General features: G+C 48.7%; 2 protein-coding genes across 2 annotated transcripts; both read right to left on the minus strand.

Moving 5' to 3' along the window:
* Positions 1–3,318: 3,318 nt before the first annotated feature.
* Positions 3,319–7,423, minus strand: LOC103558254 (zinc finger protein 8-like). Its single transcript, XM_070558821.1, has 4 exons — positions 7,162–7,423; positions 6,149–6,275; positions 5,914–6,009; positions 3,319–3,943 (listed from the first exon to the last, which is right to left on the minus strand). The coding sequence occupies exons 1-4, from the start codon at positions 7,195–7,197 to the stop codon at positions 3,939–3,941; spliced, it is 264 nt and encodes an 87-aa protein (XP_070414922.1). The 5' UTR covers positions 7,198–7,423; the 3' UTR covers positions 3,319–3,938.
* Positions 7,424–9,336: 1,913 nt separating this feature from the next.
* LOC103558255 (extracellular calcium-sensing receptor-like) lies at positions 9,337–16,726 on the minus strand. Its single transcript, XM_070558822.1, has 4 exons — positions 15,588–16,726; positions 14,779–14,991; positions 13,520–13,643; positions 9,337–11,261 (listed from the first exon to the last, which is right to left on the minus strand). The coding sequence occupies exons 1-4, from the start codon at positions 16,608–16,610 to the stop codon at positions 10,291–10,293; spliced, it is 2,331 nt and encodes a 776-aa protein (XP_070414923.1). The 5' UTR covers positions 16,611–16,726; the 3' UTR covers positions 9,337–10,290.
* Positions 16,727–24,032: the final 7,306 nt, after the last annotated feature.

Here is a 24,032-nt window from a genome sequence, read left to right on the forward strand (position 1 = left end):
TCATCAGGATTAGAGTGATTCATAGTAATTTAACTGCCACCCAGAACAAAATTCACACCCTTTGGTAGAAGATAACAAGCCTTAGTCTCTACAACGTATCATCTGCAGTGTCAAGTATATAAAAAAATGACTATGGGGCCGGCCTGGTAGTGCAGCGGTTGAGTGTGCACGTTCCACTTCGGTGGCCTGGGGTTCACCAGTTTGGATCCCGGGTGCGGACATGGCACCAGTTGGCACACCATGCTGTGGTGGGCATCCTACATATAAAGCAGAGGAAGATGGGCACGGATGTTGGCTCAGGACCAGTCTTCCTCAGCAAAAAGAGGATCGGTGGCGGATATTAGCTCAGGGCTAATCTTCCTCAAAAAAAAAAAAAAAAAAAAAAAAAGACCAGACATGTAAAGAACCAGGAAAATATGACTCATAATCAAGAAAAAAAAGTCAACAAAAACAGACATACCAAACATCAGAAGTAACAGAAAAAGATTTTAAAATTACTATTACAAACATGATAAATAATTTCATCGAAAACTGAAAAAAGAGCCAAATGAAAATTCTAAAACTAAATAAAAATACAGTATCTGAAGTAAACCATGAATGGACTTAACAGTAGGCTGGACACAGGAGAAGAAAGGATCTGTGATTCAAAGGCAGGTAAAAGGAAACGTTGTCATGATACAAAAAGAGAGAAAAGAATGTAAAAACATAACATCTGACAACTGGACTAAGGTGTAGCTAGAGTTACAGGAGAGGAGATAGAGAGCAGCAGAAGACATATTTGAAGATATAATGGCAGAGAATTTTCCTAGATTGATTACAGGCAACATCCTTCAGATCCAAGAAGTTCAGCAAACTCTAAGCAGAATCATTTCAAAGAAGACCTCACGTAAAACATCATAATCACTCTGTTGAAAACCAAATATAAAGCAAAAATCCTAAAAGTGATGAGAAAAAAACAAGAGATTACATTCATGGAACAACAAAAAGAAAAACAGCTAACTTCCCAAGAGAAACAATGGAAGCAAGAAGACAAGAGACTAGCATCTTCAAGGCTGAAAGAGAAAAACCTAAAATTCTATATCCAGGAAAAAAGCCTTCCAAAAGGAAAGCTAAAAAAAAGACGTTTTTAGGCCAAAAAAAGTGGAGAGAGTTTTTCACCATCTGAGTGTACTACAAGAAATACCACAGTGTGTTTTTTTTACATTGAGTATTTCATTCCCTATTGCTCTACTCTATACTCACATGAAATAACATTAGAACTGAGAGGTAACTAAGATCATTCCGATGATGAAACTGAACAATGGAGCAGGTACCTGAAACCAAAGATCATTTAACTAACCAGTGGAAAAGCCATGAGTTGATGTTAAGTCTTTTAACCCTTGACCCTCTATCTTTTTGGCCAATATCTCTTACTATTGCTGGCTTCTATCAAACGTCTGCATAACCTGGATTTTAAAATATTACATGTCTAACTGGAAGCCTCTCCCCACCCACCATTATCCTTCATAACAGACCAACTGTAATAGCAGGAGTGTAGGTATGTACGTGTATTTCCTAGCAAATATTCTATCCCTAAGGTCTGAAATTTATAACGTTAACTTTTTAATTTTATTATCTTTCAAAAAAAAATTCTTCCAGTTCTTGAATCAACCACCTTCAATATTAATTTTTTATCTACAGGCAATTTCTGTTGCTAATACTCTATGGTGACAGTAAGGTAACCTCAAAACTTTAGAATAAGGTCACCCTCTGAGAGCTCATCTAGTAAAATCAACACATAATGGTTGACACTCACCATGTGTATAAGTAAAGTGTCAATTATTGTAACTGTCTGCCTCAAACTCAACCTGGATAATGGGGGTCTGGTCTTGGGAAGAAATTACTGATATGTGATGTTAAGTAAGAAAGCTAGAACCTAATCAGCACAAGAACGATTACTAAGAGGAGTAAGGTGGGTAGCGGTATTTGTGAAGCACTGAAATCTCGCCTGTTACATCTGTTAGACATGTGTAACTCAGCACATAATAAATATTTACCAAGTTAGTAATGCGAACTGACAATAGAGAAGCCAGAAATGGTGATAATGCAGACCTCATCCTAACAGATACTTAGTGTTCAAGGCACGACCTATAGAGAAAATCTTATGATTTTGACATTGGTTATCATATTTTTAAAATATTTCAGTACATACTTCAATGTTATGATAAAGAGGGCTAGTAAAGCACTCTAAACGACTGTCTCTGGGGGAAAGATATACATGAAAACCAATTCCAATTTTTAAAATGTAACTTTTTTATCGAGCACATATTAAAGACTTACTAAAAAGGAACAAGGGAACTTAACCATGAGTTCTAATTTCATTCATTTGTTCCCTGTCTATCTTCTGTGCTGTCTGAAGAACAGTCTGTGAACTGACCTGCCTTGGAGGCAGCACTGAAACACACATGGGAGCCTCATCCAGGCAAGAATGACAGAAGAAGAAAGTCCAAAAGGAGCCAAGACTTTAAAATGATGACAGACGTTATCTGAGAGGCTCTGTAGGAAAGGTGTTTTTTAGACTGAATGGAAATGATCAAAGATAGAAGCCTGGATCTGCAGAAAAGAATCAAGAACAATGCAAAAACTAATTAATTAGGAAAAAATATTAGACAGAATTACTTTTAAATTCCTTTAAAATGCTGTTGACTGTATAAAACAAGAATAACAACAACGCATAATGGGCCTTATATAATATGTAGAAGTGAAATACATGGCAACAGGGAAAACTGCAACTCTTACATTGTACACTAAGTGGCATAATACTAATTCCAGGTAGACTTTGATAAGTCAAAGATTTGTATTGTTAACCTTAGAGCAAGTAAGATATAAGATTACACAATACAGTCATGTGTTCCTTAACAACTGGGATACATTTTGAGAAACGTGTCGTTAGGTGATTTTGTCATTGTGCAAACATCGTGGAGTGTACTTACACAAACCTAGATGGTTTAGCCTACTACACCCCTAGGCTATATGGTGCTAATCTTATGGGGCCACTATTGTATATACCGTCTGTTGTTGACTGCAACGTCATTAAGTGGCGCATGACTCTATTACCAGACATAAAGCTAAGAAAGGAGGAAAAAAGGGGAAATGGAATATTAAATAATATCCAATTAATCCAAAAGAAGGTAGAATGGAAAAACCAAGGTATAAAGACCAGCTGAGACAAGTAGAGAATAACAAGGTGGTACACATACACCCAAACATATCAGTAATTATACACTAAACAGACATTTACTAAACTGTCATATTAAAGAATAAGACAGACAAAACGGATTACAAACAAAACTCAATTAAGTGCTGTTTACAAGAGACTTACTTTAACATTTCTACAGATAAGCCAAAACTAAAAATACAGAAAAAGACATATAATGCAGTACATTGACTACAAGAAAGCCAGTTGGCTATATTAAGATCAAGTAAAGTAAACATCAAGACAGGAGATATTACCAGAGGAAAAGAAGGACATTTCACAGTGATAAGAGAGTATATTCAACAGGAAGACATAACAACCTGACTTGTCATTAATCCCAGTAACATTGCTTCAAAATACACGAAGCAAAAACTGACTTTAAAAAAACCCATAAACAAATCCAGTCATAGTTGGAGATTTAACACTTCTTTGAGTAGCTGATAGAAGAAGCACACAAGAAAATCCATAAGAATAAAGTGTATGGGGGCTGGCCCGGTGGCGCAGCGGTTAAGTTTGCATGTTCCACTTCTCAGCGGCCCGGGGTTCGCTGGTTCGGATCCCGGGTGCAGACTTGGCACCGCTTGGCACGCCATGCTGTGGTAGGAGTCCCACGTATAAAGTAGAGGAAGATGGGCACGGATGTTAGCTCAAGGCCAGGATTCCTCAGCAAAAAAGAGGAGGACTGGCAGTAGTTAGCTCAGGGCTAATCTTCCTCAAAAAAAAAAAAAAAAAAAAGAATAAAGTGTATGCAACACAATTAAGCACCTTGACTTAATTGACATTTACCTAATGCCACACCCAATAAGAGCAGAATACACATTCACCAAAATAGACCATATGTGGTGTGATAAAAACATTTCTCAATAAATTTAAAAAGACTGAATTCATCCAGAATATGTCCTTCAACCACAATGGAATTAATCTAGACATCAATAAAAGAAATCAAATTAAACAATGCACTTCACAAACCAAAGAAGAAATCAGTTTCATGTGTTGTATTTTCATTATTGTTCAGTTCAAAAATGGGCAGGATGCAATTAAGGCTGAAAGGAAAATGCACAGCTATAATTGCAAATATTAGAAAGAAAGGATTAAAATTAATGACCTAAGCTTTTACCTCAGGAAGCCAGACAAAAGGAAAGCAAATTAAACCAAGACAAGGAAAGGAAATTAGAAAGAGCGGAAACCAATGGAACAACGAAAAAAAAAATACAATCATGCTAATAGAAGCAAATAGAGCATTTGATGTTATATTTTAACACCCATTCATGAAAAAAACTCAGCAAATTAGGAATAGAAGTTCCTCACTCTGATAAAGGGCATCAGATCATACTTAATGGTGAAGTATTGAATGCTATCACCTAATACCAGGAGCAAGGCAAGGATGTCCACTCGCATCACTTTTAGTCAATACTGTACTGGATAGTCAAGGGTGACAGATATCAGAACAATGGTTGCCACATGGCAGGGTATTAACTGGAAAGGGACCCAAAGGAAACATATGGGAAAATGGCAATATTCTGCGTGTGGATTGGAGGATGGGTCACACGAATATATACATTTATAAATCTTCATTGGACTGCTCTTAAGAACATCAGGTTTCACTGTATGTTAATTACAAATTAATTTTTTTTAAGTACTGGAGATCCTAGCCAGTATAATAACATTAGAGAAGAAAAACAATCTTTATTTGCAGATGATATGATTGTGTAAGAAATCCACAGAGGGGGCCGGCCCAGTGGCACAGGGGTTAACTTCGCATGTTCCGCTTCTTGGCAACCCAGGGTTCACCAGTTCCAATCCCAGGTGCGGACATGGCACTGCTTGGCAAAAGCCATGCTGTAGCAGGTGTCCCATATATAAAGTAGACGAAGATGGGCACGGATGTTAGCTCAGGGCCAGTGTTTCTCAGCAAAAAGAGGAGGATTGGCAGTAGTTAGCTCAGGGCTAATCTTCCTCAAACAAAAAACCAAAAAAACCCCACGAAAAGTGGAATTTTATTCAGCAGTAAAAAGGAACAGGCTTATAATGCATACAATAACACAGATGAATCTCAGAAATGTTAAGGTAAGCCTTACACAAGAGAAATAATGTATGATTCTCTTTATATGAAGGTCTAGAAGAGGCCAAAGTAGTCTATGGTGGAAAAAAAAATGTGAACAGTAGTTGCCTTTGTTAAAGGCAAAGAAGTAACAAAGGAACTTTGTGAGATAATGAAAATGTCCTCACGCTTGATTTGGGTGACAATGATACATGTGTATACAGTTGTCAAAAGTTTTTGATTGTACACTTAAAATTTGTGCATTTAAGAAAGTTGTGTTAGCAAAAAAATAAAAAGCCACAATAACAAGATGGAGGGTTGACTTCTCAACAGAAAACATGGAGCCCAGAAGACAACAGCATGGTGGCAAGTGCTGAAAAAAGAAACAACTGCCAACCTAAAATTCTCTGCTTAAAGTGTCTTTCCAAAATGATGAGGAAACAAAGTCATTTTCAGGCAAACACAAAGTGGGGGAATTTTGTCACTCTAAACGAAATGATACAGGGAGCTCTTCAGGCAAAAGGAAAATGATCCCAGATGGAATTACAGAAATGCCAAAGGCAATGAAAAGTACAAGGAAGGGCAGAGAAGAAGGAAAATATAAACACTGACTGTAAAGCTCCTTTCCCCATCTCACCCGGGCAGGGATCTTGAGAGAGTCCTCTGTCCATCCTCCATGGCTCTACCCCGAGCTCCAGCTGGGCAACGATATGTGGCTTGGGGATCCCAGGCCCTGTCCAAGTGAGAGATCAGGCCGTCAGGTTTGGAGGAGAAGTCCTCCTAGGGTTCAGTGATCCCACGCTCCCAGCCAGGTCAGACCCACTCTGCAGAGACCCCAAGCAGACAGAATTCCACACAGGTCCCAGCCTCACCCACAGCGACCAGGTGCCTAAAGGTCTCCAGCATCACTTCGTGGTACAGGGTCCTCTGGGCGGGGCCCAGCAGCCTCCACTCCTCCTGGGTGAAGTCCACAGCCACGTCATCGAAGATTACCTGCTCCTGAAATGTCAGCCCCCTAACTGCTGAGCCAAGACCGTTATGTCCGCAAAGCTCCCGCAGGCGCAGGGAGAGGGGCCCACAAAGAACTTGAGCACAGGCCCAGGTGTGCAGGGAGACGTCGTGAAAGGGTTCTGGCTCCCGAGGGATACACTTGAGCCTTCCTGGGGCCACCGGGGGTCTGCATCAGCCGTTTCAGACAGGAGCCACCATAACCTCAAAATGTTTACCCCCTAAGAATCCCGCCCATTTCTTGATCACCTACTTATCTTCCATAAGATGGACACCTACAGTCCCCTTTGGGATACCCCTTCCTTTTTACACCACCAGGAACAAAAGGATGAAAATGTTAACATCTGCCGCTAACCACGTTAACGTTTGCCCCGGGTTTCCCTGGCTGGCCGGGAACGGTACTAAGCTCTCTGCCTCACGGAAGTTCGCTGAATCCTCACCACAGTCAGGAAGCGGTTCCCACCTCCCGGGGTCTGCTTTTTGGATTTTCACATGAGGCAGCTGAGCTCGGAGCAGCGTGCCGTCTCCCTTAGAACCAACTGAGAGGTGCTCCCTGCTAGAGGCAACCGCTTCGGACGCCGTCGCGGCCGGAACCATGTCCCTGCCGGCGTGGCGGCTGAAGCCGTCCAGGCCAGGCACTTTCTTGCCCGGAGGTCTGTGATGGGACCTTTAGTGGTTGCGGGACTTGACTGATCCACTGAGGGTCGCAGGCCCAGGCAGGTCTCCCCTCGTCTGCGTCCCTCCTGGGACAGACGGCGGGCCGGGGGGAAGCTTGGAGGAAGGCGCGATGTCGGCCCCAGGCTCACGGGTGGAGGAGTCACCGCGCCCGGCATGGAGGAGACGCGAACCCGCTCGGCGGAGGGGGAGCGCCACTCACCGGGTGGCGCGGTGCCATTGGCCCCGCGGCTGTCATCTCCGCCCGCCCCGTCGCGCCCAAGGCAGGCCTGGAGGGCGCGTAGGAACGGCCCGACCCGCAGCGGTCCAGCGTCTCCGCAGCTTGGCGCGGCCTGGAGCCCGCAGCTCTCCTGGCGGACCTGGAGCGAGACCCGGGGCACGTCGCCTTCGGACAGAACCGATGGTCCTGACCTAGCGAAGCCTCTCCGCCGGATCCCCGTGCCGAGCGGGAAGCGGAACTACCGTGACCAGAAGGCCCCGTGGCGCGGCCTTCTGACCAATGGGAGTGCGCGGCGAGAAGCCTGGAGCGTGGGGACGCAGCCGCGGTGGCGGTTCTGGGAGTTGTAGACCTACGGCCCGAGCCCTAGATCTGTCCAGCCACTGAGGGCCGGAGGAGCCAGACTACATTTCCCAGAAGGCGCGGCGGTGAGGGTGGCCTTCCAATGGGCGTGCGCAACTGGGCCAGTTCTGGGGACGGGGCCTTCCGGGACTACATTGTAGTGCAGGGTCCCCGGCCTGGCCTATGCTGGGCTCAGGTAGATTTATCTCACTATGATTCCAAGAAATTACCGTTGAGCGGCCGTCCTGACCTCCAGAAGCGCGCGGTCGGCGGTTCCAAGAATCCAGGAAGCCTCGGGATGAGAATTCTAGGACTTAAAGGGATTTAGAGTTACGCTAGTCGTGTCCAGCGGGCGGCGCGCTTGGACATCTAGAGCCTAGTACTACATCTCCCAGAAGGCTCCGCGGTGCGGTTCTCCGGCCGATGGAGGGAAGCAGTGGGAGGCCCCAGAAAGTCGGCGTTGCCTAGGAACAAGATCTTCTGGGAGCTGTAGTCCATGTCCCCAGGCCCTGGGAGTGTCCTGCGCTGGAGGTGGGGACTACACCTCTCAGAAGGCTCTGCAGCAGCGCGTGGGGCATCTGAGGGCACCGGTCGTCCGCGCTGCTGTCAAAGATGCTTCATTCACAGTACACGTTCCTGGGGATGAAATAAGAGTAAAGGTCGCGATGTGCTTTTCTTTTTTGGTGAGGAAGATTGTCGCTGGGCTAACATCTGTACCAATCTTCCTCTATTTTGTATATGGGACACCGCCACAGCGTGGGTTGGTGAGCGGTGTGTATGTCCACACCGGGGTGCCCAAACCTGCGAACCGAATTGGAGGACTCCAACGTAACCACTACACCACCGGGCTGGCCCCCCACGCGATGTGCTTTTTATATGGGACAAAGACGGTACTTAAATGTTATGTCCACGTCCGGGTGTTTCTGTTTCTTGGGTGGGTGGTGACAGCAGGCATCATTCATAAATCATCAGATATTTCTTCCGTAAAATGTAATTTATGGGGTTTTCCAGCCAAATCACTAATTATGTTGTTATAATCGAGATTTTCACATCATTTATGTTCTCTTGGCAATAATGTAAAATTGGATAACCTTGCTTGGGTCACTTTTTTCTTGGATGATGATGATTAAATTTGGAGAACTTTCCTCTGCTAACAACTAGAACTGTCAATACAATTCTGAAAGCAAAATCTAGATTTGGGAACGGATTTGGAGATGGAGCCTTGGACTACCTTTTCTTGTAGGCCTGTTCTCACGTCTCTGAGCAGGAGCCCCTCTGGGCTGGGCGTATGTGCTGGAAGTGAGGCATTTCTTCTGCTCAGAATGGGGCGTCTCCCAGAGCTCTGAGTCTGAACCTAGTGCTTCAAGGGAGATGGTTCCCACACACTTTTCACACCCTGCATGACTGTGGATCCCATGCATTTGTACAGCCATTTTCTGTACAAGGTGGATTCACCAATCCGTGTTCTCTATGCTCTTCTTTGTGGTTCTTTAAGGAATTTTCAAAACCATTTATTATAGAGAATTTTGGACACACACAAAAGCAGACAGCGGAGAACATTGAGCCTCTAGGTCTCCATAATGTAGTCCCAATGACCATCCACCTAGGGCTAGTGTTCCCCCAGTCACTCTGCCATTTTGTATCATTTGCAAGCAAACCCCAAACACTATACCATTTGAACTACAATACATAGTTCCAAAAGATAAGGACTGTTTTCTAACATAAGCATAATCCCATTAAAATTTTAGAAAAATAATTTCTTTACTCCATTGAATCTTCAGTATTCCAACTTATAATTATCTCAATTTTTTTAATAGTTTCATCTTTTTAAAAATTAGGATATAACGAAAGACCACACTTTGTAATTGATCCTCTTTTTGTTTTTTGGTAACAGCTTTATTGAGATATAATTCACATACCACAAAATTCACCTAAAGTGTAAATTCAGTGGGTTTTAGCATATTCAGACAGTTGTGCAACCATAAACCACAATCAATGTTAGATTATTTCTTCATGCCAAAAAGAAAGGTTGCACTCTTAGCCATCACCAACCAATCCCTCCTCCCCCGAGGCCTAGGCAACCACCCACCAACTGTATGGATTCGCCTCTTTGGGACATTTCATATAAATGAAAGCATACAGTGTATGGTCTTTTGTGACAGGCCTCCTTCACTTGCATATTTCTAAGGTTCATCCTTGGTATAGCCTGTGTTGGTACTTCATTCCTTTTTGTTGTCAAATAACATCCTATTGTATGGATGTGGCATATTGTGTTTACCCATTCATCAGTTGACAGACATTTGAGTTGTTTCTACTTTTTGGCTGCTCTTAACATTTGTGCACAAGTTTTTGTGGGGACGTACGTTTTCATTTCTCTCGTCTGCCCATCTAAGAGTGGAATTACTCGGTCATATGCTAATTCTACCTGGACCCTTTTGGAGAAGTGCTGACTGTTTTCCAAAGCAGCTGCACCATTTGACGTTCCCACCAGCAGTGGATGAGGGTTTCAACTTCCCCACATCCTCACCAACACTTGTTATTATCTTTAAGATTATCATTATTGCATCATAGGCTTTTTTCAAACTTTTTAAGTTGTGGATAATTTAAACAATATAGACAAAGAGAATAGGCGGTGACCATCCACTTGCTCACATCTTGATCTAGCAGTCATTAACATCCCGCTTTCTGTGCTTCATCTCTTAATCTCTTTTAAGCGGCAGAAAAACAATGAGTCCAGATCCTGTGGCCCTGGCTTCTTCAGCGAGGACAGGCTCAGGAGGGTTTGTGGCAGGGGCCTGGGGACACAGCTGCCCGGGAGCTCCTGGCTCTGCCTTCCCCGCTTGGCCCGCATCCACGCCATAACCGGGCCGGGACGTTCTGCTCGCGCCTCCGCAGGATGATGTAGCACTTGGGGAGGAAGATGCAGCCCAGCAGCCCTGCGGTGGAGGCCAGGATGGAGAAGACCTCCACGGCCACGGTGGCCTTGCCGCGCGCACTGTGGTACAGGGGCAGGAAGGCCGTCCAGACGCTGCAGAAGAGCAGCATGCTGAGGGTGAGCAGCTTGGTCTCGTTGAAGGCAGCGGGCAGACGCCTGGCCAGGAAGGCCACGGAGAGGGTGACCGCCGCCAGGAGGCCCAGGTAGCCCAGCATGCAGTAGAAGGCGGCGCCGGAGCCCTCCTGGCACCGCACGACCACGTGGCCGGGCTCGGAGGCCGTGTCCCTCTGCGGGACCGGCGGGGAGATGCTCAGCCAGAGCCCGCAGAGCAGCACCTGCAGCGACGAGGCGCCCAGCACGACCGCGGCGGAGGCCCGGGGGCCCAGGCACACGCGGAGTGGGTCGTCTGGCCTGGTGACTCGGAAGGCCAGCACGACGGCCAGGGTCTTGGCCAGGACGCAGGACACGGCGACGGCGAAGACCACGGCGAAGGCGGCCCGGCGGAGCAGGCAGGTGGCGGCGCGCGGCGGGCCGAGGAAGAGCAGCGCGCTGAGGGAGCAGAGCGCCAGCGCGCCGAGCAGGGCCCGGCTGAGCGCGCCGTGGGCCGCCCTAACCGCGCGTGCGCGCCGGCGCCGCAGGAACAGCGTCAGCGTCCCCAGCGCCGCGGCCGCCAGCGCCACCGCGCCCGCCGCCAGCGCCTGGCCCAGCGGCTCGCGCCAGCTCAGGAAAATCTCGGGCAGCGGCCGGCAGCCGTCCCGCGCCGGGCTGGGCGCCTGCTCGCCGGGGCACGGGAGGCAGCGCGCCATGTCTGCGGGGACACAGGACCGCGTGCAAGGTGACTGCCGCGGAAGCAGTTTTGCCTTTTTTCAGCTTTAATGACATATAGTTGGCAAATAAATTATAAGATATTTACTATATTGCGTCGTGATGATTTGATATACATACACACTGTGAAATCTAGTTAACACATCCATCGCCTCGAATATTTTTCTTTTTTTGGTGACCACGTTTAAGTTCTACTCTCTTAGCAAATTTCACTTATACAGTGCTATCAACTATTCTCGTCCTGTCTTACACCAAATCCCCTACATTTGTGAATTATTCATAGTCATCAGTGCAGGGATGGGCCATGTCAGCACCAGAGGCACAAGGAAAAATGCACGCCTATACACGAGTTATGTTATTTTTTAAATAGTTAAATTTTTTCCAGGTAGTAGCAGTAACTGTTCTTATTAGCAAGTGTTATGAGCTGACTTAAGATCCCCCAAAATTCCCATGTTGAACTCCTAACCCCCAGTACCTCAGAATGTGGCTGTATTTGAAGATAGTAAATCAGAGGTGAGGTCATTATGGTAAAATAAAGTCAGCAGGGTGGGCCCTAGTCCAACATGACTGGTGTCCTTATAAGAAGAGATTAGGACACAGGCATGCACAGAGGGGTGACCAGGTGAGGACACAGTGTGAGAAGACAGCCATCTGCAGACCAAGTAGAGAGGCCTCAGGAGAAACCAACCTGCCAACACCTTGATCTTGGACTTCTAGCCTCCAGAACTGTGAGAAAATAAATGTCTGTTGTTTCAGCCACCCGGTCTGTGGTATTTTGTTATAGCAGCCCCAGCGAACTAATACAGCAATTCTCACCAATTCTGCCCCCCTTCCTTTGGAGATTACTTAAAATTACTGCTCTGAACCACAGTGAGATAGCGCTACATGCCCACCCAGAATGGCTGAAATAAAAAGACCCAACACCCAGAGGGCTGGTGAGGATGGTCACGGTGGGAGGAAGAATAATGCCCCTTCCCCCAAAGATGTCCACACCCCGATCCCTGGAACTTGTGAACATGTTACCGCATGTGGCAAGGCAGGCTTTGCAGGGGTGGTTAAGTTAAGGATCTTGAGATGGGGAGACTATCCTGGATTATCCAAAGGGGTCCAAAATCATCACATGAGCCCTTAAAAGTTGGGAGGAGGGGAGGGGGGCAGAGCAGTGGGGCAGAAAAGGTCGGGGAGATTGCTGACTTTGAAGATGGAGGGAGCCCATGTGGCAGGGAATGCAATGGCTTCTAGAAGCTGGGAATGATGCCCCAGCTGACAACCTGTAAGGAAATGGGATCCTTGATCCTACAACTGCAAGGAGCTGAATTCTGCCAATGACCTGAATGAGCTGGGAAGGAGGTTCTTCTCCAGAGCCATCAGCAGAGATCACAGCCCTCCCAACACCTTGATTTTAGCCTTGTGAGACACTAAGCAGAGGATCCAGATGAAGCACACTGTACATGGACTTTTGACCAACAGAAACTATGAAATAATAAATGTGTGTGGTTTTAAGCCACTTAGCTTGTGGTAATTTGTTGCAGCAGCTGCAAGAAATGAACACAGAGAGCAAGTGGGTGCTGCTGACACTTGTAGTCCACTAAAGCCAAACGTTCATCCACCCTGTGGTCCGGCAGTGCCACAACAGCAGAAATGCATCCATGTGTCCCCAGAAGACATGGCCAGCGGCATCCACAGCAGCACTGCTCTCTACAGCTCCTGCCGGCCAAGTCATGGTGTGTCTACACTGGGGGGTCATACCAGGCACAAGACTGGGAGAGCCACGACTACACATACTGCTGAGGTGAATCTCACAAACACAAGGTGGAGGAAAAATGAGGCACAACAGAACATTCACTCTGCGAGTCCACTTATAGGAATCAAAACCCATCAATGTTCATAGAAGTTAAGATGGCAGTTCCCTGGGAAGCAAAGACTGAGCAGGGGCCCCAGGGACTCCAGGGGGCGTCAGGCTCTGTTTCTCCATCTGGGGACCAGGTACCCGGGGCGTTCGCTAAGGAAGAATTCATCGGGCTACACACTTAGGATTCATGTATTTGCCTGTTATAGTTCAATAAAATGTTTACGTAAAAATAATTATAAGAGTGACTTCCTGGCCAGCCCTCTACCACTCCACAGCAGCCCCCGTCCAAAGTCCACACAAAGTCCACAGAACAAGTCACTGGATTGGGGATTTGAGAGACTGGAGGTGCCTTGATGGCCTCTCTAGATTCAGCCTCTGCGAGCCCTTACCTCTTTGGTCTGCAAAGTGTCCCTCGGGGCAGGGGCTGCAGTCAAAACAGCAGTGAGGGGCTCCCTGGCGCATGATCTGGCTGGATCCTGGAGCACAGCTCTTGCTGCAGGCAGAGCTGGGGACCTGAGGACAGAGGAGCAGAGGGTGTCATTGGCAACCAGTCCAGGGCACAGGGCACAGGTCCCCGTGCTGGAACAACCTAAGGAAGCAGTCCCAGTGTCCTTCCCACCCACAAGAAGATGAGGCTCCTTTCAGGAGAAAAAACACCTCAGTTACAGAGAAGTCAGAGTCGAGAGGCACCCACGGATACAGCAAATGCAGTAAACCCTCAGGTGGTGCTCACCTGGCTGACGTGGGAAAGCTCTGGAACATGGCATGAAAGGGCACCCTTCCAGCCTCTCTGAGGTTCCCACAGTAAGAAGAGTTGGTGCTGATCCCAGCCAGCAGCCCTCCACAGTTCTGCCTCCCTGAGTCCACCTGCTGCCTCTGGGTAAGAGTTGTAGGGAGGGAACCTGGGGGGAACAGACCTAAGAGAAGTGTGGGCGCTGGGTTCCCCACTTCCAGAGGGGAGCAGAGGGCCCTCCGTGGCTCAGGCCAATGGAAAGAGACTTCACAAGACTCCTCGGGATGCTTAGCCTGTGTCCCCTGGGCTTGAGGGGCCCAGAGACCAGAGCCTGACTCTCACTGGAAAACCTAAAGGCCAACACTGACTGGAGGCGCTGAGGACACGGGAAGATGAAGTTGCAGTGGAGGGAGTCACACGTCCACTGATGGTGCCAGGCGGCCCAGAGGAGTCCGTGGGCCAGAGTGGACACCTGGACACACCCATCCTAAGGTGGCAACTAACTTTGCTACTAAATGAAATGAGAACACCTGTCCTGCCCCCTCCAGATGCTGGATGGGGTGTGTTTGGTGAGGGGGATTCCTGTCTTCCCAGAGGAGGAAGTAAAGGCCCCACTTCCTCACTGAGCAGGTCCCCGAGGACAGACAAGAAGATACTCAAGTGGTAACTCCTGATGCAGACTCTACTTCAACTTCAGGGGCTCCAATATTTTCATTTTTGATGGTGAATAAATGACTTTTATCCCCTAATATGAGGGTCTGGTATGGCTCAACAACACAGCTGAGTTATGATTGGCCCAATTTAAAGCTCCACCCACTTTATGCATCAAATAGCAACTTGGACCTCTGGTCTCTGAGTTCTCCTCCGATTTTAATATGCCAGGACTGGGGTCATCCGTGCACCCAGACAACTCACCTGGAAGTCCTCCTTCATCATCTGGACCATCATGCTCTGCCCTGAGGAAGCTTGTGGGTTGAGTATGCCTATTCGGACAAAGCGGAACAGGCCTTCAGGGGTCTTCTGCCCTTGAAGAAGGTCAAATGTTGTAACCATATCTCCATTGGCATCAAAGACAATCTCTGTCCCATCAACGGTCTTGAAATGCACCTTCCTGAGGGGATGCAGAAGCTAGGGAAGGAAGGGTGATGCCGTAGTTTGGCCAGGGCCCATCCCTGGGGTCTGTCCAAAATGCCTCAGGCCAGTGACTAGGCAGGGCCAACTTATCCACAGGGCCCACTGTACTCTCAGGGGCCCATGAAAATATTTTAATTTTAACTTCTTGTAAAATTGGAAGATAAAACAGATTAAGTAATAATTAATATATAATAACAAATCCAGCCCAGATTATGTTAGCTTTGACAGCAATGCAGTAGTAAAAGATAATTTTTAATATTTTTTTAATGGCTGAAGGGACCTGCGAAAGTTACAGTGCGGTCCTAGCTCCAGGGACTCTGTCTGGTCATGCACTCCCTTCCTCAGCCCCCCATGACACCCCAAGCAGAGTCCAGACCCCTGTAGGGCCTACCCAACCTGGCCTCTACTGTCTCGCCATCCTGACTCCCAGAGGGAGCCTCCACATTCCCTCTGCCCCAGCACCCCAGCCGTGTGGCTTCCGCTGCTCATCCTCACTGAACAGCCCCATCTCTGTGCTTCTCCCTCGCTGGGGCAGAGTGAGCCCCCTGCTCCCAGCACCGCCCTGCAGCGTCCACAGGGTCCCCTCTCACCTGCCAGGGCTGGAAGTGCCAAGGGTCTGCACATGTCCCGTCCCCCTGCTCGCAGGTGCCCAGGTCCTGCAGGGCGTGGGCGATGCTGTAGACGGCCGGGTACCCGACATCCAGTTTAACCACGTCCTGGAAGGGGTACTCCCAACCTATCAGGCTCTCGTTCCCAGAGCAGAACCGGATGCCCCCTGCCACCGAGCTGTTTCCCACTGGCCCTCGGCTCCCACGGGGCCACGTGCATCTGAAGGTGACCTCCCAGAATCTCTCTATGAACATGTCCTCTGGGGTCCGGGCAGGGTGCAGGCGAGCAAAGAACTCGGGGAACCCGAGGACCTGGCTGGTGCGCTGCAGAAGGCTGAAGGAGCCCTGCAGGACCTGGGACACGCCGGGGATGCTCAGGGCCAGAGCAGCGTGCAGCGTCTCCCGGCTGACCCAGACCCGGCCCGAGATGCCCTGGCCCAGCAAGCCCTGCAGGATGATCTGGAAACTCAAGTTGCTCACGAAGACGATGATGCCAGTGGCGGTGCAGCGGCCCATCTCCCGGACGAGGGCTTCCGTCTTCTCCAGGGACGGCTGGGAGGGGACGTGGAGGTGGAACTCAATGCAGATGCCTGCCTGGCCCAGCTCCTGGATCACCAGTGAGCTGCTCTGCTGCCCGTAGTCATCGTCCTGGGCCAGAATGCCCACCCAGGACCATCCGAAGTGGACAACAAGCTGGGCCACCAGGCGGGAGGACGTGAGGTCACTAGCCAGGGTCCGAAGGAAGGACGGGAACTGGGTCTTATCGCTGAGGCTGGCAAGGGAGGATGAGTGACTGACCTGGGCAGGAAGGGGCGGGGGCAGAAAGGAGAAGTGGTGAGAACCAGGGAAGGAGCCTGCATGGGAGGTATAGGGGGTCAGCTCAGGCACTGCTGATGGGCAGGTTTCAATGAAGGAAGGTGGGTGCAGCCAGAACACAGCCAGGGTGACCAGCTCCTCCTGGTTCGCCCAGGACACTCCCAGTTTTTGCCATAGAAAGCCCCGCATCCCATGAGTACACTCAGTCCTGGGCAGAAGGGGATGGTGGTCACCCTAATGAGAGCAGAGTCTGGTACGTCGTCATCTCTCCAGGAGCATCAAGGGCAGCGTTAGATCACTGGGCCCTGAGCGCCTCCAGCGTTCACAGAGGTCCCTGTTAGGTGCGGGTGCTAGTTCGGAGATCCAGAGTCTGCATTTCCAGCATCCCGCAGATGATCCTGGTTCTCGGTCTGCACTTTGGACAAGCGCGGTCCTAGCCACCCCCCTCCCCCCACCGCCCCGGGCACCATGGAGTCATCTAGACACCATCGACAAACGCTGGTGCTTGACCCCGGCACCATCCCGCTGCTTCCTCATTAGCCAGTTAGAGAAATCTTTGCCGTGTGTTCATTCCATCTTTGTATGAGACTCATGTATTCTAATCTTTTAAAACGTCGCTCTGAGGGTTCGAGGTCCCCACGGCCCGGAGGCCCGCGTGCGCCTGTGCACCGTGGGCTGGTCCAGCCCACATTCGTCCTTCTGGCTCCGGGAGCGACGCCGGGAGCCGGGCAGCTCGGCCTCCGGCCCTCTGTCCCCCTCCTCCCGGCGCCTCCTGCGCTCCGCGTCTGTGTCGCCAGCCCGCGCCTTGTCGCCGCCCGGGCTGTGGCGTCCTGGGCCAGGCGGTGGGGTCCGCTCCGCTGGTGACGGGTCACGGGGACCCGGTGCGTCAGTTCTTGCTGGCGGGTCGATTTGTCAAAGAGGCGACGCTTCCGTGCGCCCGGGAGGGGACACGCGGTTTCTCTGGTTCGCCTTGACCCGGCCCGGGGCGCCTGCGACGGACGGAAGCGGCCGCCTCCCGCTCCAAGCGCAGGCCACCTCCGCCGAGGGCGGTCGCGACACGGGTTCCAGGAGGCGACGCCGTCCCCTCCCGGGAGGGGACCCTGGTCTCACCGGCGTCTGGAGACGCGGCGCTGACCACGTCTCACCCGGCTGGTGCTGCGAGACTCGGCAAACGCCAGCGCAGGACGCCCAGGTAAACCTGAATTTCAGACAAACAACGAGATATTTTACTACACTATGTCCCCTGCGATATTTGGAACAGGCTCATACTGCAACACGTCGTCGTTGCTGATCCGAAATCCAAATGTGCCGGGGCACCCGAGCGTGTGTAATCCGGCGACCCGACATGCACAGGCGGGAGCAGCGGGGGAGCGTGCTGGGGAAACGCCTCTAACGCCTTCCACGTGCTTGAATTTGGAAGAAGAGAAGAGAAAAAACCTCAACGGCCATCTCAGAAGCATTTTATACGCAAATCCAAGGTGAGGTAACCAGAGTGAATCCTTGGACAAATCAGCCGGGTTCGACCATTTGGAATTAAAAACGCTGACGCCTTTTCCTCTGACTTATCTGTACAGAATGCAACTCGTGTTTACTGTTTTTTGGTAAGATTTAGATTTGTTTTCTCATGAAACAACCAGTTAATCCAAACTTCCTAAAATTCCACATAATGTTAAGAAAAATGTAAGGCTATGAATAAAGTCTCTCAAACACCGAACGTTGCCAAATTCTAACACATTTCATTGCACCTTTTCAATCTCATTTTTTGTAGTAAATGTAAAGTCAGGCAAATAAAGTTTACTTTCTACAAATGTTCTCTAGCTTTATAAACACGCCCAAGGGTTGACTCACACTATCTTCCTTTGCGTTCTGGAACAATCAGACACTCTAGTTCAGAACAAAACTACTCCCTTAGTCTTTGATAAACAAAACTCAGCCTGTTAGCTTGCCAGGCTGTTTGTGCTCCATTGTCAGAACAGCCTTGACCACTAAACTTTTAACCAAAGTAACTCACTTCTTCAAAGAGAAAACTCAGAGGAAAGTGGTTTCAAAGGATCTGTCCTATACAAGCATGTTGCAGACAGCAAAGCTGACAGCCTTGCAGGATATCACCCCCAACAGCCATTCATACTTTTCACACCTTCTTAAAGTGTCAAAAGGAACACACTCATTAATGAGACCCAAATTTATGCTACTCTACAATGTGTACAAGTAGGAAGTCAAGGTAGAAATACCAAATCTATTCCTTGAGACCGGCTTTTCAGGGTTTTCTCTTACTTAGAAACCATCCCAGGGGCCCGCCCCATGGCCCAGTGGTTAAGTTCAAGCGTTCTGCTTCAGCGGCCCAGAGTTTCGCTGGTTCGAATCCTGGGTGCTGACATGGCACCGCTCATCAGGCAGATCCCACATGCTACAACTAGAAGGACCCACAACTAAAAGATACACAACTGGGGGGCTTTGGGAGAAAAAGGAAAAAAATAAAATCTTAAAGAAAAAGGGGCCAGCCCCGTGGCGCAGTGGTTAAGTTCACACGTTTCCTCCAGGGTTTACCCATTCGGTTCCTGGGTGCGGACATGGCACCGCTTGGCAAACGCCATGCTGTGGTAGGCGTCCCACGTATAAAGTAGAGGAAGACAGGCATGGATGTTAGCTCAGGGCCAGTCTTCCTCAGCAAAAAGAGGAGGATTGGCAGTTAGTTAGCTCAGGGCTAATCTTCCTCAAAAAAAAAAAAAGAAAGAAAGAAAGAAAGAAAAGAAACCACCCCAGTATCCAAAGATCATTAAATAATTAACTAAAATTAGTATTAATCCAATCACTTAAGTTAAGTTAGGCTCTTGGAAATGATCCTTGAGTTGATACCCCATGGATCATAATTACTATTGATATAAAAACATTTATCAGAATAATTCAGTTTAGTTGAACACATTACATTTTTCTTAATAGTCACATATCTGATCAGATTTTTTTAAAATGGAGCAGAATTGAAATTAGCTCTTTCAGAAGTGAGAAAAAATCTCGGTTTGTGTTTTAAACCAGAGGCATGACAACTCAGCCAAATCCAAGGGCTTGTTCTTGTACATTCAGAATCTCCTCTCTCTGGGCAGGTTACACCAAAAATCACCTTTCACTACCCATTGCTTGGACTAGACTGAATACACCAAGACCAATTTGGTGTTTTAACAGAAAGAAAGCCAAATTCCAAACTCGTATTAATATGATATTTGGAATAAAAAATTCACAAGGCCCTTTCTTATGAGTGAAGTCTTATTATTGTGTTATTATCTAATGAATTTATTTTCAAACTGGATCATCATTTCAGTTAAGAGGCAACCCAGCTACAACCATCTGTTGTTCTTGGGACCCATGTTTCTATCTTAAGCAAGGACCAGTTGCCTCTCGAACTTTGCAGCTTACAACAACACCATGTATTAGCTCACAGTGTCTGTGGGTCAGGAGTCAGGGTACGGCTTACTTCGCTGAGTCCTCCTCTCGGAGTGTTACATGGCTGCAATCGAGGGATCAGCCAGGGCTGTGCTCTCCTCTGAGGCTTGGGGTCCACTTCCAGGATCACCAGTTGTTGACAAAATTCAGTTCCTTGCAGCTGTAGGACTGAGGTCCCACTTTCTGGCTGGCTATTGGCCGGGGGCCACTCTTAGCTCCTGGAAGCCACCTCAGGTTCTTGTCACACGGCCTCCTACTCTCACAGCATGGTAGTTTAATTCTACTTCAGGCCAGAGGAGAAAAATGTCTCTTCAATCTGCTAGGTCAGGGTCTTCTATGATGTAATCATGACAGTAACTGTCCAGCCTATTCACAGTTTCCTCTCCACACTCGGGGAGCAGGGATTATACAGGGTGTGTGCACCAGCAAGAATTGTGGGGGCTACCTTAGCATTCTGCCTCCCACACAAACATTCTTAAAAACATAGCATTCTTGAGCCAGCCCTGTTGGCCTAGTGGTTAAAGTTCAGGGCTCTCACTGCTTTGATGGCCCTGGTTCATTTCCTGGGCACAGAACCACACCTCCCGTCTGTCAGTTGCCATGTTGTGGTGGCAGCTCACTTGGAAGAACTGGAAGGACTTACAACTAGGATATACAACCATGCACTGTGGTTTTGAGGAGTTAAAAAAAAAAGAGGAAAATTGGCAACAGATGTTAGCTCAGGGCCAATCTTTCCCTGCAAAAAACAAAGGCAGAGAAAACCACACAGCATTTTTTAAATGGCGTCCTGTTTTCACAGACCTGTCCGAATTCACAAATATTTCCTCTGAGCCTCTCCATCTGTACCAGCAATGTGGTTATTTGAGAGATTCTATAAGAATTGTTCCTCTTTTTCATCAGGATAGAACTGGACAAACTGATTGTGCAACCGAGCCCAGAGCTGGAGTGTTAGACCTGAGGAGAAATCCCGCCACATGAGCGGCCCTCTGAGAAGAAGCAGGGGTTGCGCTTCCTCTGTGGCACCAACTCCCACAAAGTCTTCCTAGGAAACAGCCTCAGAATGTGTTCTGCGCCTTGCAGGGCCCCAGCTTCCTGGGGAGGAAGGAAGGCCCTTCCCGGCAGAGAGGAAACAGCAAATTTAAGGCGTTCAAGGAGGGAGGAATTTATCCAAATGTATAGGTTTCACAGTCAAAATGAGTGAATTTAAACTGGAATCCTCACACGATGCTGGTGGGAATGTGAAATGGTGAAGCCACTTTGGAAAATGCTCTGGCAGTTCTTCAAATAAACACAGATCTACCATATGATCATCAATACCAACCATGTACCCAAGAGGACTGAAAACACGTGCATAGAAATGTTCAAGGTGTGTATATTTTGTATGATGTCAAGCCTTAATTGATTTCAATAGCCAGGGACCCATTCTACATAGAGGATTTCTCCTGTACCGACCTGGAAGGGTTACGGTGAGAATGTAATGGGAGAATCCCAATGCCAGGCACAGAGTAAGCCCTCTTTAGAACATCTTAACAGTGAGTCAGGCAATAGCAGCTCCAAGAGAATGACTCGGTAAGCGCACAATAATTGTTAGTAATTAAAATTAGTTGGAGGGATAGCAGTCTGGTTCTGTCACTAACTAGTAGGACATCCACCAAGTCATCTTCTTGCCTCTTCTCAACAAAAATTGGGGGCATTTGGACCTGAATAAGTGGCACTCTAACTTTGGCAGGCAAACAAACCACTTGGGGATCTTGTTAAAATGAAGACTCTGATTGAGTGGGTTTGGCTATGTCCTGAGATATTGCCTTGGTAACAAGCTCCCATAAAAGAAAAGAGAAAAGAAAAACACATATATACACAAAAATCTACACACAAGGGTTAAGTTCACATGCTCCACTTCGGCGGCCCGGGGTTCACTGGTGGGGATCCTGGGTGTGGACCTACACACTGCTTATCAAGCCATGCTGTGGCAGACGTCCCACATATAAAGTAGGGGAAGATGGGCACGGATGTTAGCTCAGGGCCAATCTTCCTCAATAAATAAATAAATAAACAAAAAATTACATGAAAAAAACCCTACACACAGATGCTTGTAGCAGCATTATTCACAATTGCCAAAAAGTGGCCTCAGCTCAAATGTCCATCAACGGATGAGCGGACAAACACAACGTGGTCCATCCACACAATGGAATGAGATTCAGCCATAAAAAGAGATGAAGTGCCAATTCGCACCACCACATGGATGAACAACATATGGTCAGTGGAAGAAGCCAGGCATGAAAGAGCACATGTCACGTGACATCATTTATACAAAATGTCTAGAAAATGTAAATCCACAGAGATGGAAATCAGATTTGTGGTTGCTGGAGTGGGGCTGATGGGGAGCGGTGGCTAATAGGTGTGGGGTTTCTTTATGGGGTGAATAGAATGTTTTCTAATTGGTCGTGGAGATGCTGGTTGGGCAGCTCTGAGTACACAAAAAGTCACTGAATTGTTCACTGTAAGTGGGTGAATTGTATGGTATGTGAATTATGCCTCAGTAAACCTGTTAAAATAGGATCCAATTTAAAGGAAAACAAGAAGAAAAGGTGGTACTTGGACACAACCATGATTGTGAGCCTGACACTGAGGCCCCAAAATTGGGGAAATACCATGGGAGTGGAGGGGAGGCTGGTCAGCATGAGCCCTACCACCTGGATTCAGTCCTGCTGGGTGAGCTTGGACCCATCTGTGACTGTTCCTAAACCTCAGTTTCTCCCTGGATGCAATGGGGATCTGCATCTCCTGACCACCAGGTTAGTGTTGGGCACATGAAGCATTGGTGGGAAATTTGGTCCCCCAGCAGCAGCACCTCAGTACTGCCACCATCATCACCACCGTCACTATTCATCAGCGGAGGGAAAAGGCTTTGGGATGACTCACCTGGGGAAACTTATAGAGCCCCAGCAGCCTGGCCATGGGGATGGACACAGCTGACCGAGTGTCTCCGACCAGGGCAGCCCGCGGAGGGCTGGGCTGACACTCGTAGTTGGGGATGGGCTCCTCCCACCCCGTGAGAAAGGCCATCGTCTCGTAGAGGGCTCCAGGTACCGAGTCCCCAGAGTTAAAGATGGAGAAGCCCAGAGTGAGGTTGGGCAGCAGCCGGGCGTCCCTGTTGATCTCCTCTATGGCAAAGACAAGACTCTGGGCCACCCGGTAGTTCCACATGGACACACTGAGGGAAAGAGAAGCCCGAGTTTAGCATTTGCTGTGGTGCCAACTGTGAGAAGAACATGCCACAGGAGTGCGGCCAGCAACTGCTGGGTGTGTACTCAGGAGGACTGACGGCACAGACAGGGACAGGGACGTGCGTGACAGCATCGCTCACAACAGCCACAAGGACTTCTCAGCAGGCCCATCAGCAAAGACAGGCTGGGAAACCCAGTGAAGAAACGGGCAGCGGGGAGTCCCAGGGGCTGCTGAACTCATGAAGAGCTTTATTCACTCCATAAACATGCATTCATTCAACAAACACACTTGCTGTGTGCTTGGCTCTGTTCTAGCCATGGAGGGTCCGTGGCAAACGAAAGAGACCAGAATCCCTGGCCTGTGGGGTCTCGGTGGCCAGGTGCCTGCATTTCAGATAGATGAGCATGAACAGCAAAGCAAAGATGAGGGAGGCGGTGAAGTAGGCCTGAGAGACAGCCCGACCAATGTTCAGACAAACGAGAAACCCGGCCAACGCCTGGGGTTCTGAGAGCCAGTCGCTGTCTGAGGATTTAGAGAAAGGCCCTCCAAGGCTCCCTCCCGACCCGCAGCCACTTACCTCACAGACGCTGTCCCAGCCGGCGGAGCCGTGAAATCGAACAGGGTGACAGGCTTGAAGAAAAAGATGGAGAAGCTGCCCCCAATCACCACATCTCCGGGACGGTCAAAGCGGGGGCTCTTCCCTGGCGAGCGCCAGCCAGTGGGCCCAGAAAGGGCCCCAGGGAGAGAGCCCACTAGGGCAGGCAGCAGGGAGCACAGCCACATGCCGGAACGGTTGGGGAGCACGACGCAGAAGGCCGGTGTGGCAGGGCTTTTATCTGGGAGCTTGCCCTGACTCCGGCCTGGGGGCTGGGGACACATCAGGAGGGGCCCTGGGAGCCATGCCTGCAGAGAACAAGGATGCGGGGCTGCGCTGGGCAGCCTGTA

Source organism: Equus przewalskii, chromosome 9 (genome assembly GCF_037783145.1).
Source record: "Equus przewalskii isolate Varuska chromosome 9, EquPr2, whole genome shotgun sequence".
Lineage (NCBI taxonomy): Eukaryota > Metazoa > Chordata > Mammalia > Perissodactyla > Equidae > Equus > Equus przewalskii.

Excerpts from the sequence above, each read along its gene's own strand:
- LOC103558254 (XM_070558821.1), bottom strand. The coding sequence starts at position 7,197 with ATGACAGCCGCGGGGCCAATGGCACCGCGCCACCCG. Across the intron at positions 6,276-7,161 it reads CAATGGCACCGCGCCACCCG|GAGCAGGTAATCTTCGATGA; the intron begins GTGAGTGGCGCT and ends CTGACATTTCAG. Across the intron at positions 6,010-6,148 it reads TAGGCACCTGGTCGCTGTGG|GGCCTGGGATCCCCAAGCCA; the intron begins GTGAGGCTGGGA and ends TCACTTGGACAG.
- LOC103558255 (XM_070558822.1), bottom strand. The coding sequence starts at position 16,610 with ATGCGGGGCTTTCTATGGCAAAAACTGGGAGTGTCCTGGGCGAACCAG. Across the intron at positions 14,992-15,587 it reads GGCACTTCCAGCCCTGGCAG|CTTCTGCATCCCCTCAGGAA; the intron begins GTGAGAGGGGAC and ends TTCCTTCCCTAG. Across the intron at positions 11,262-13,519 it reads ACACTTTGCAGACCAAAGAG|ACATGGCGCGCTGCCTCCCG; the intron begins GTAAGGGCTCGC and ends GTGTCCCCGCAG.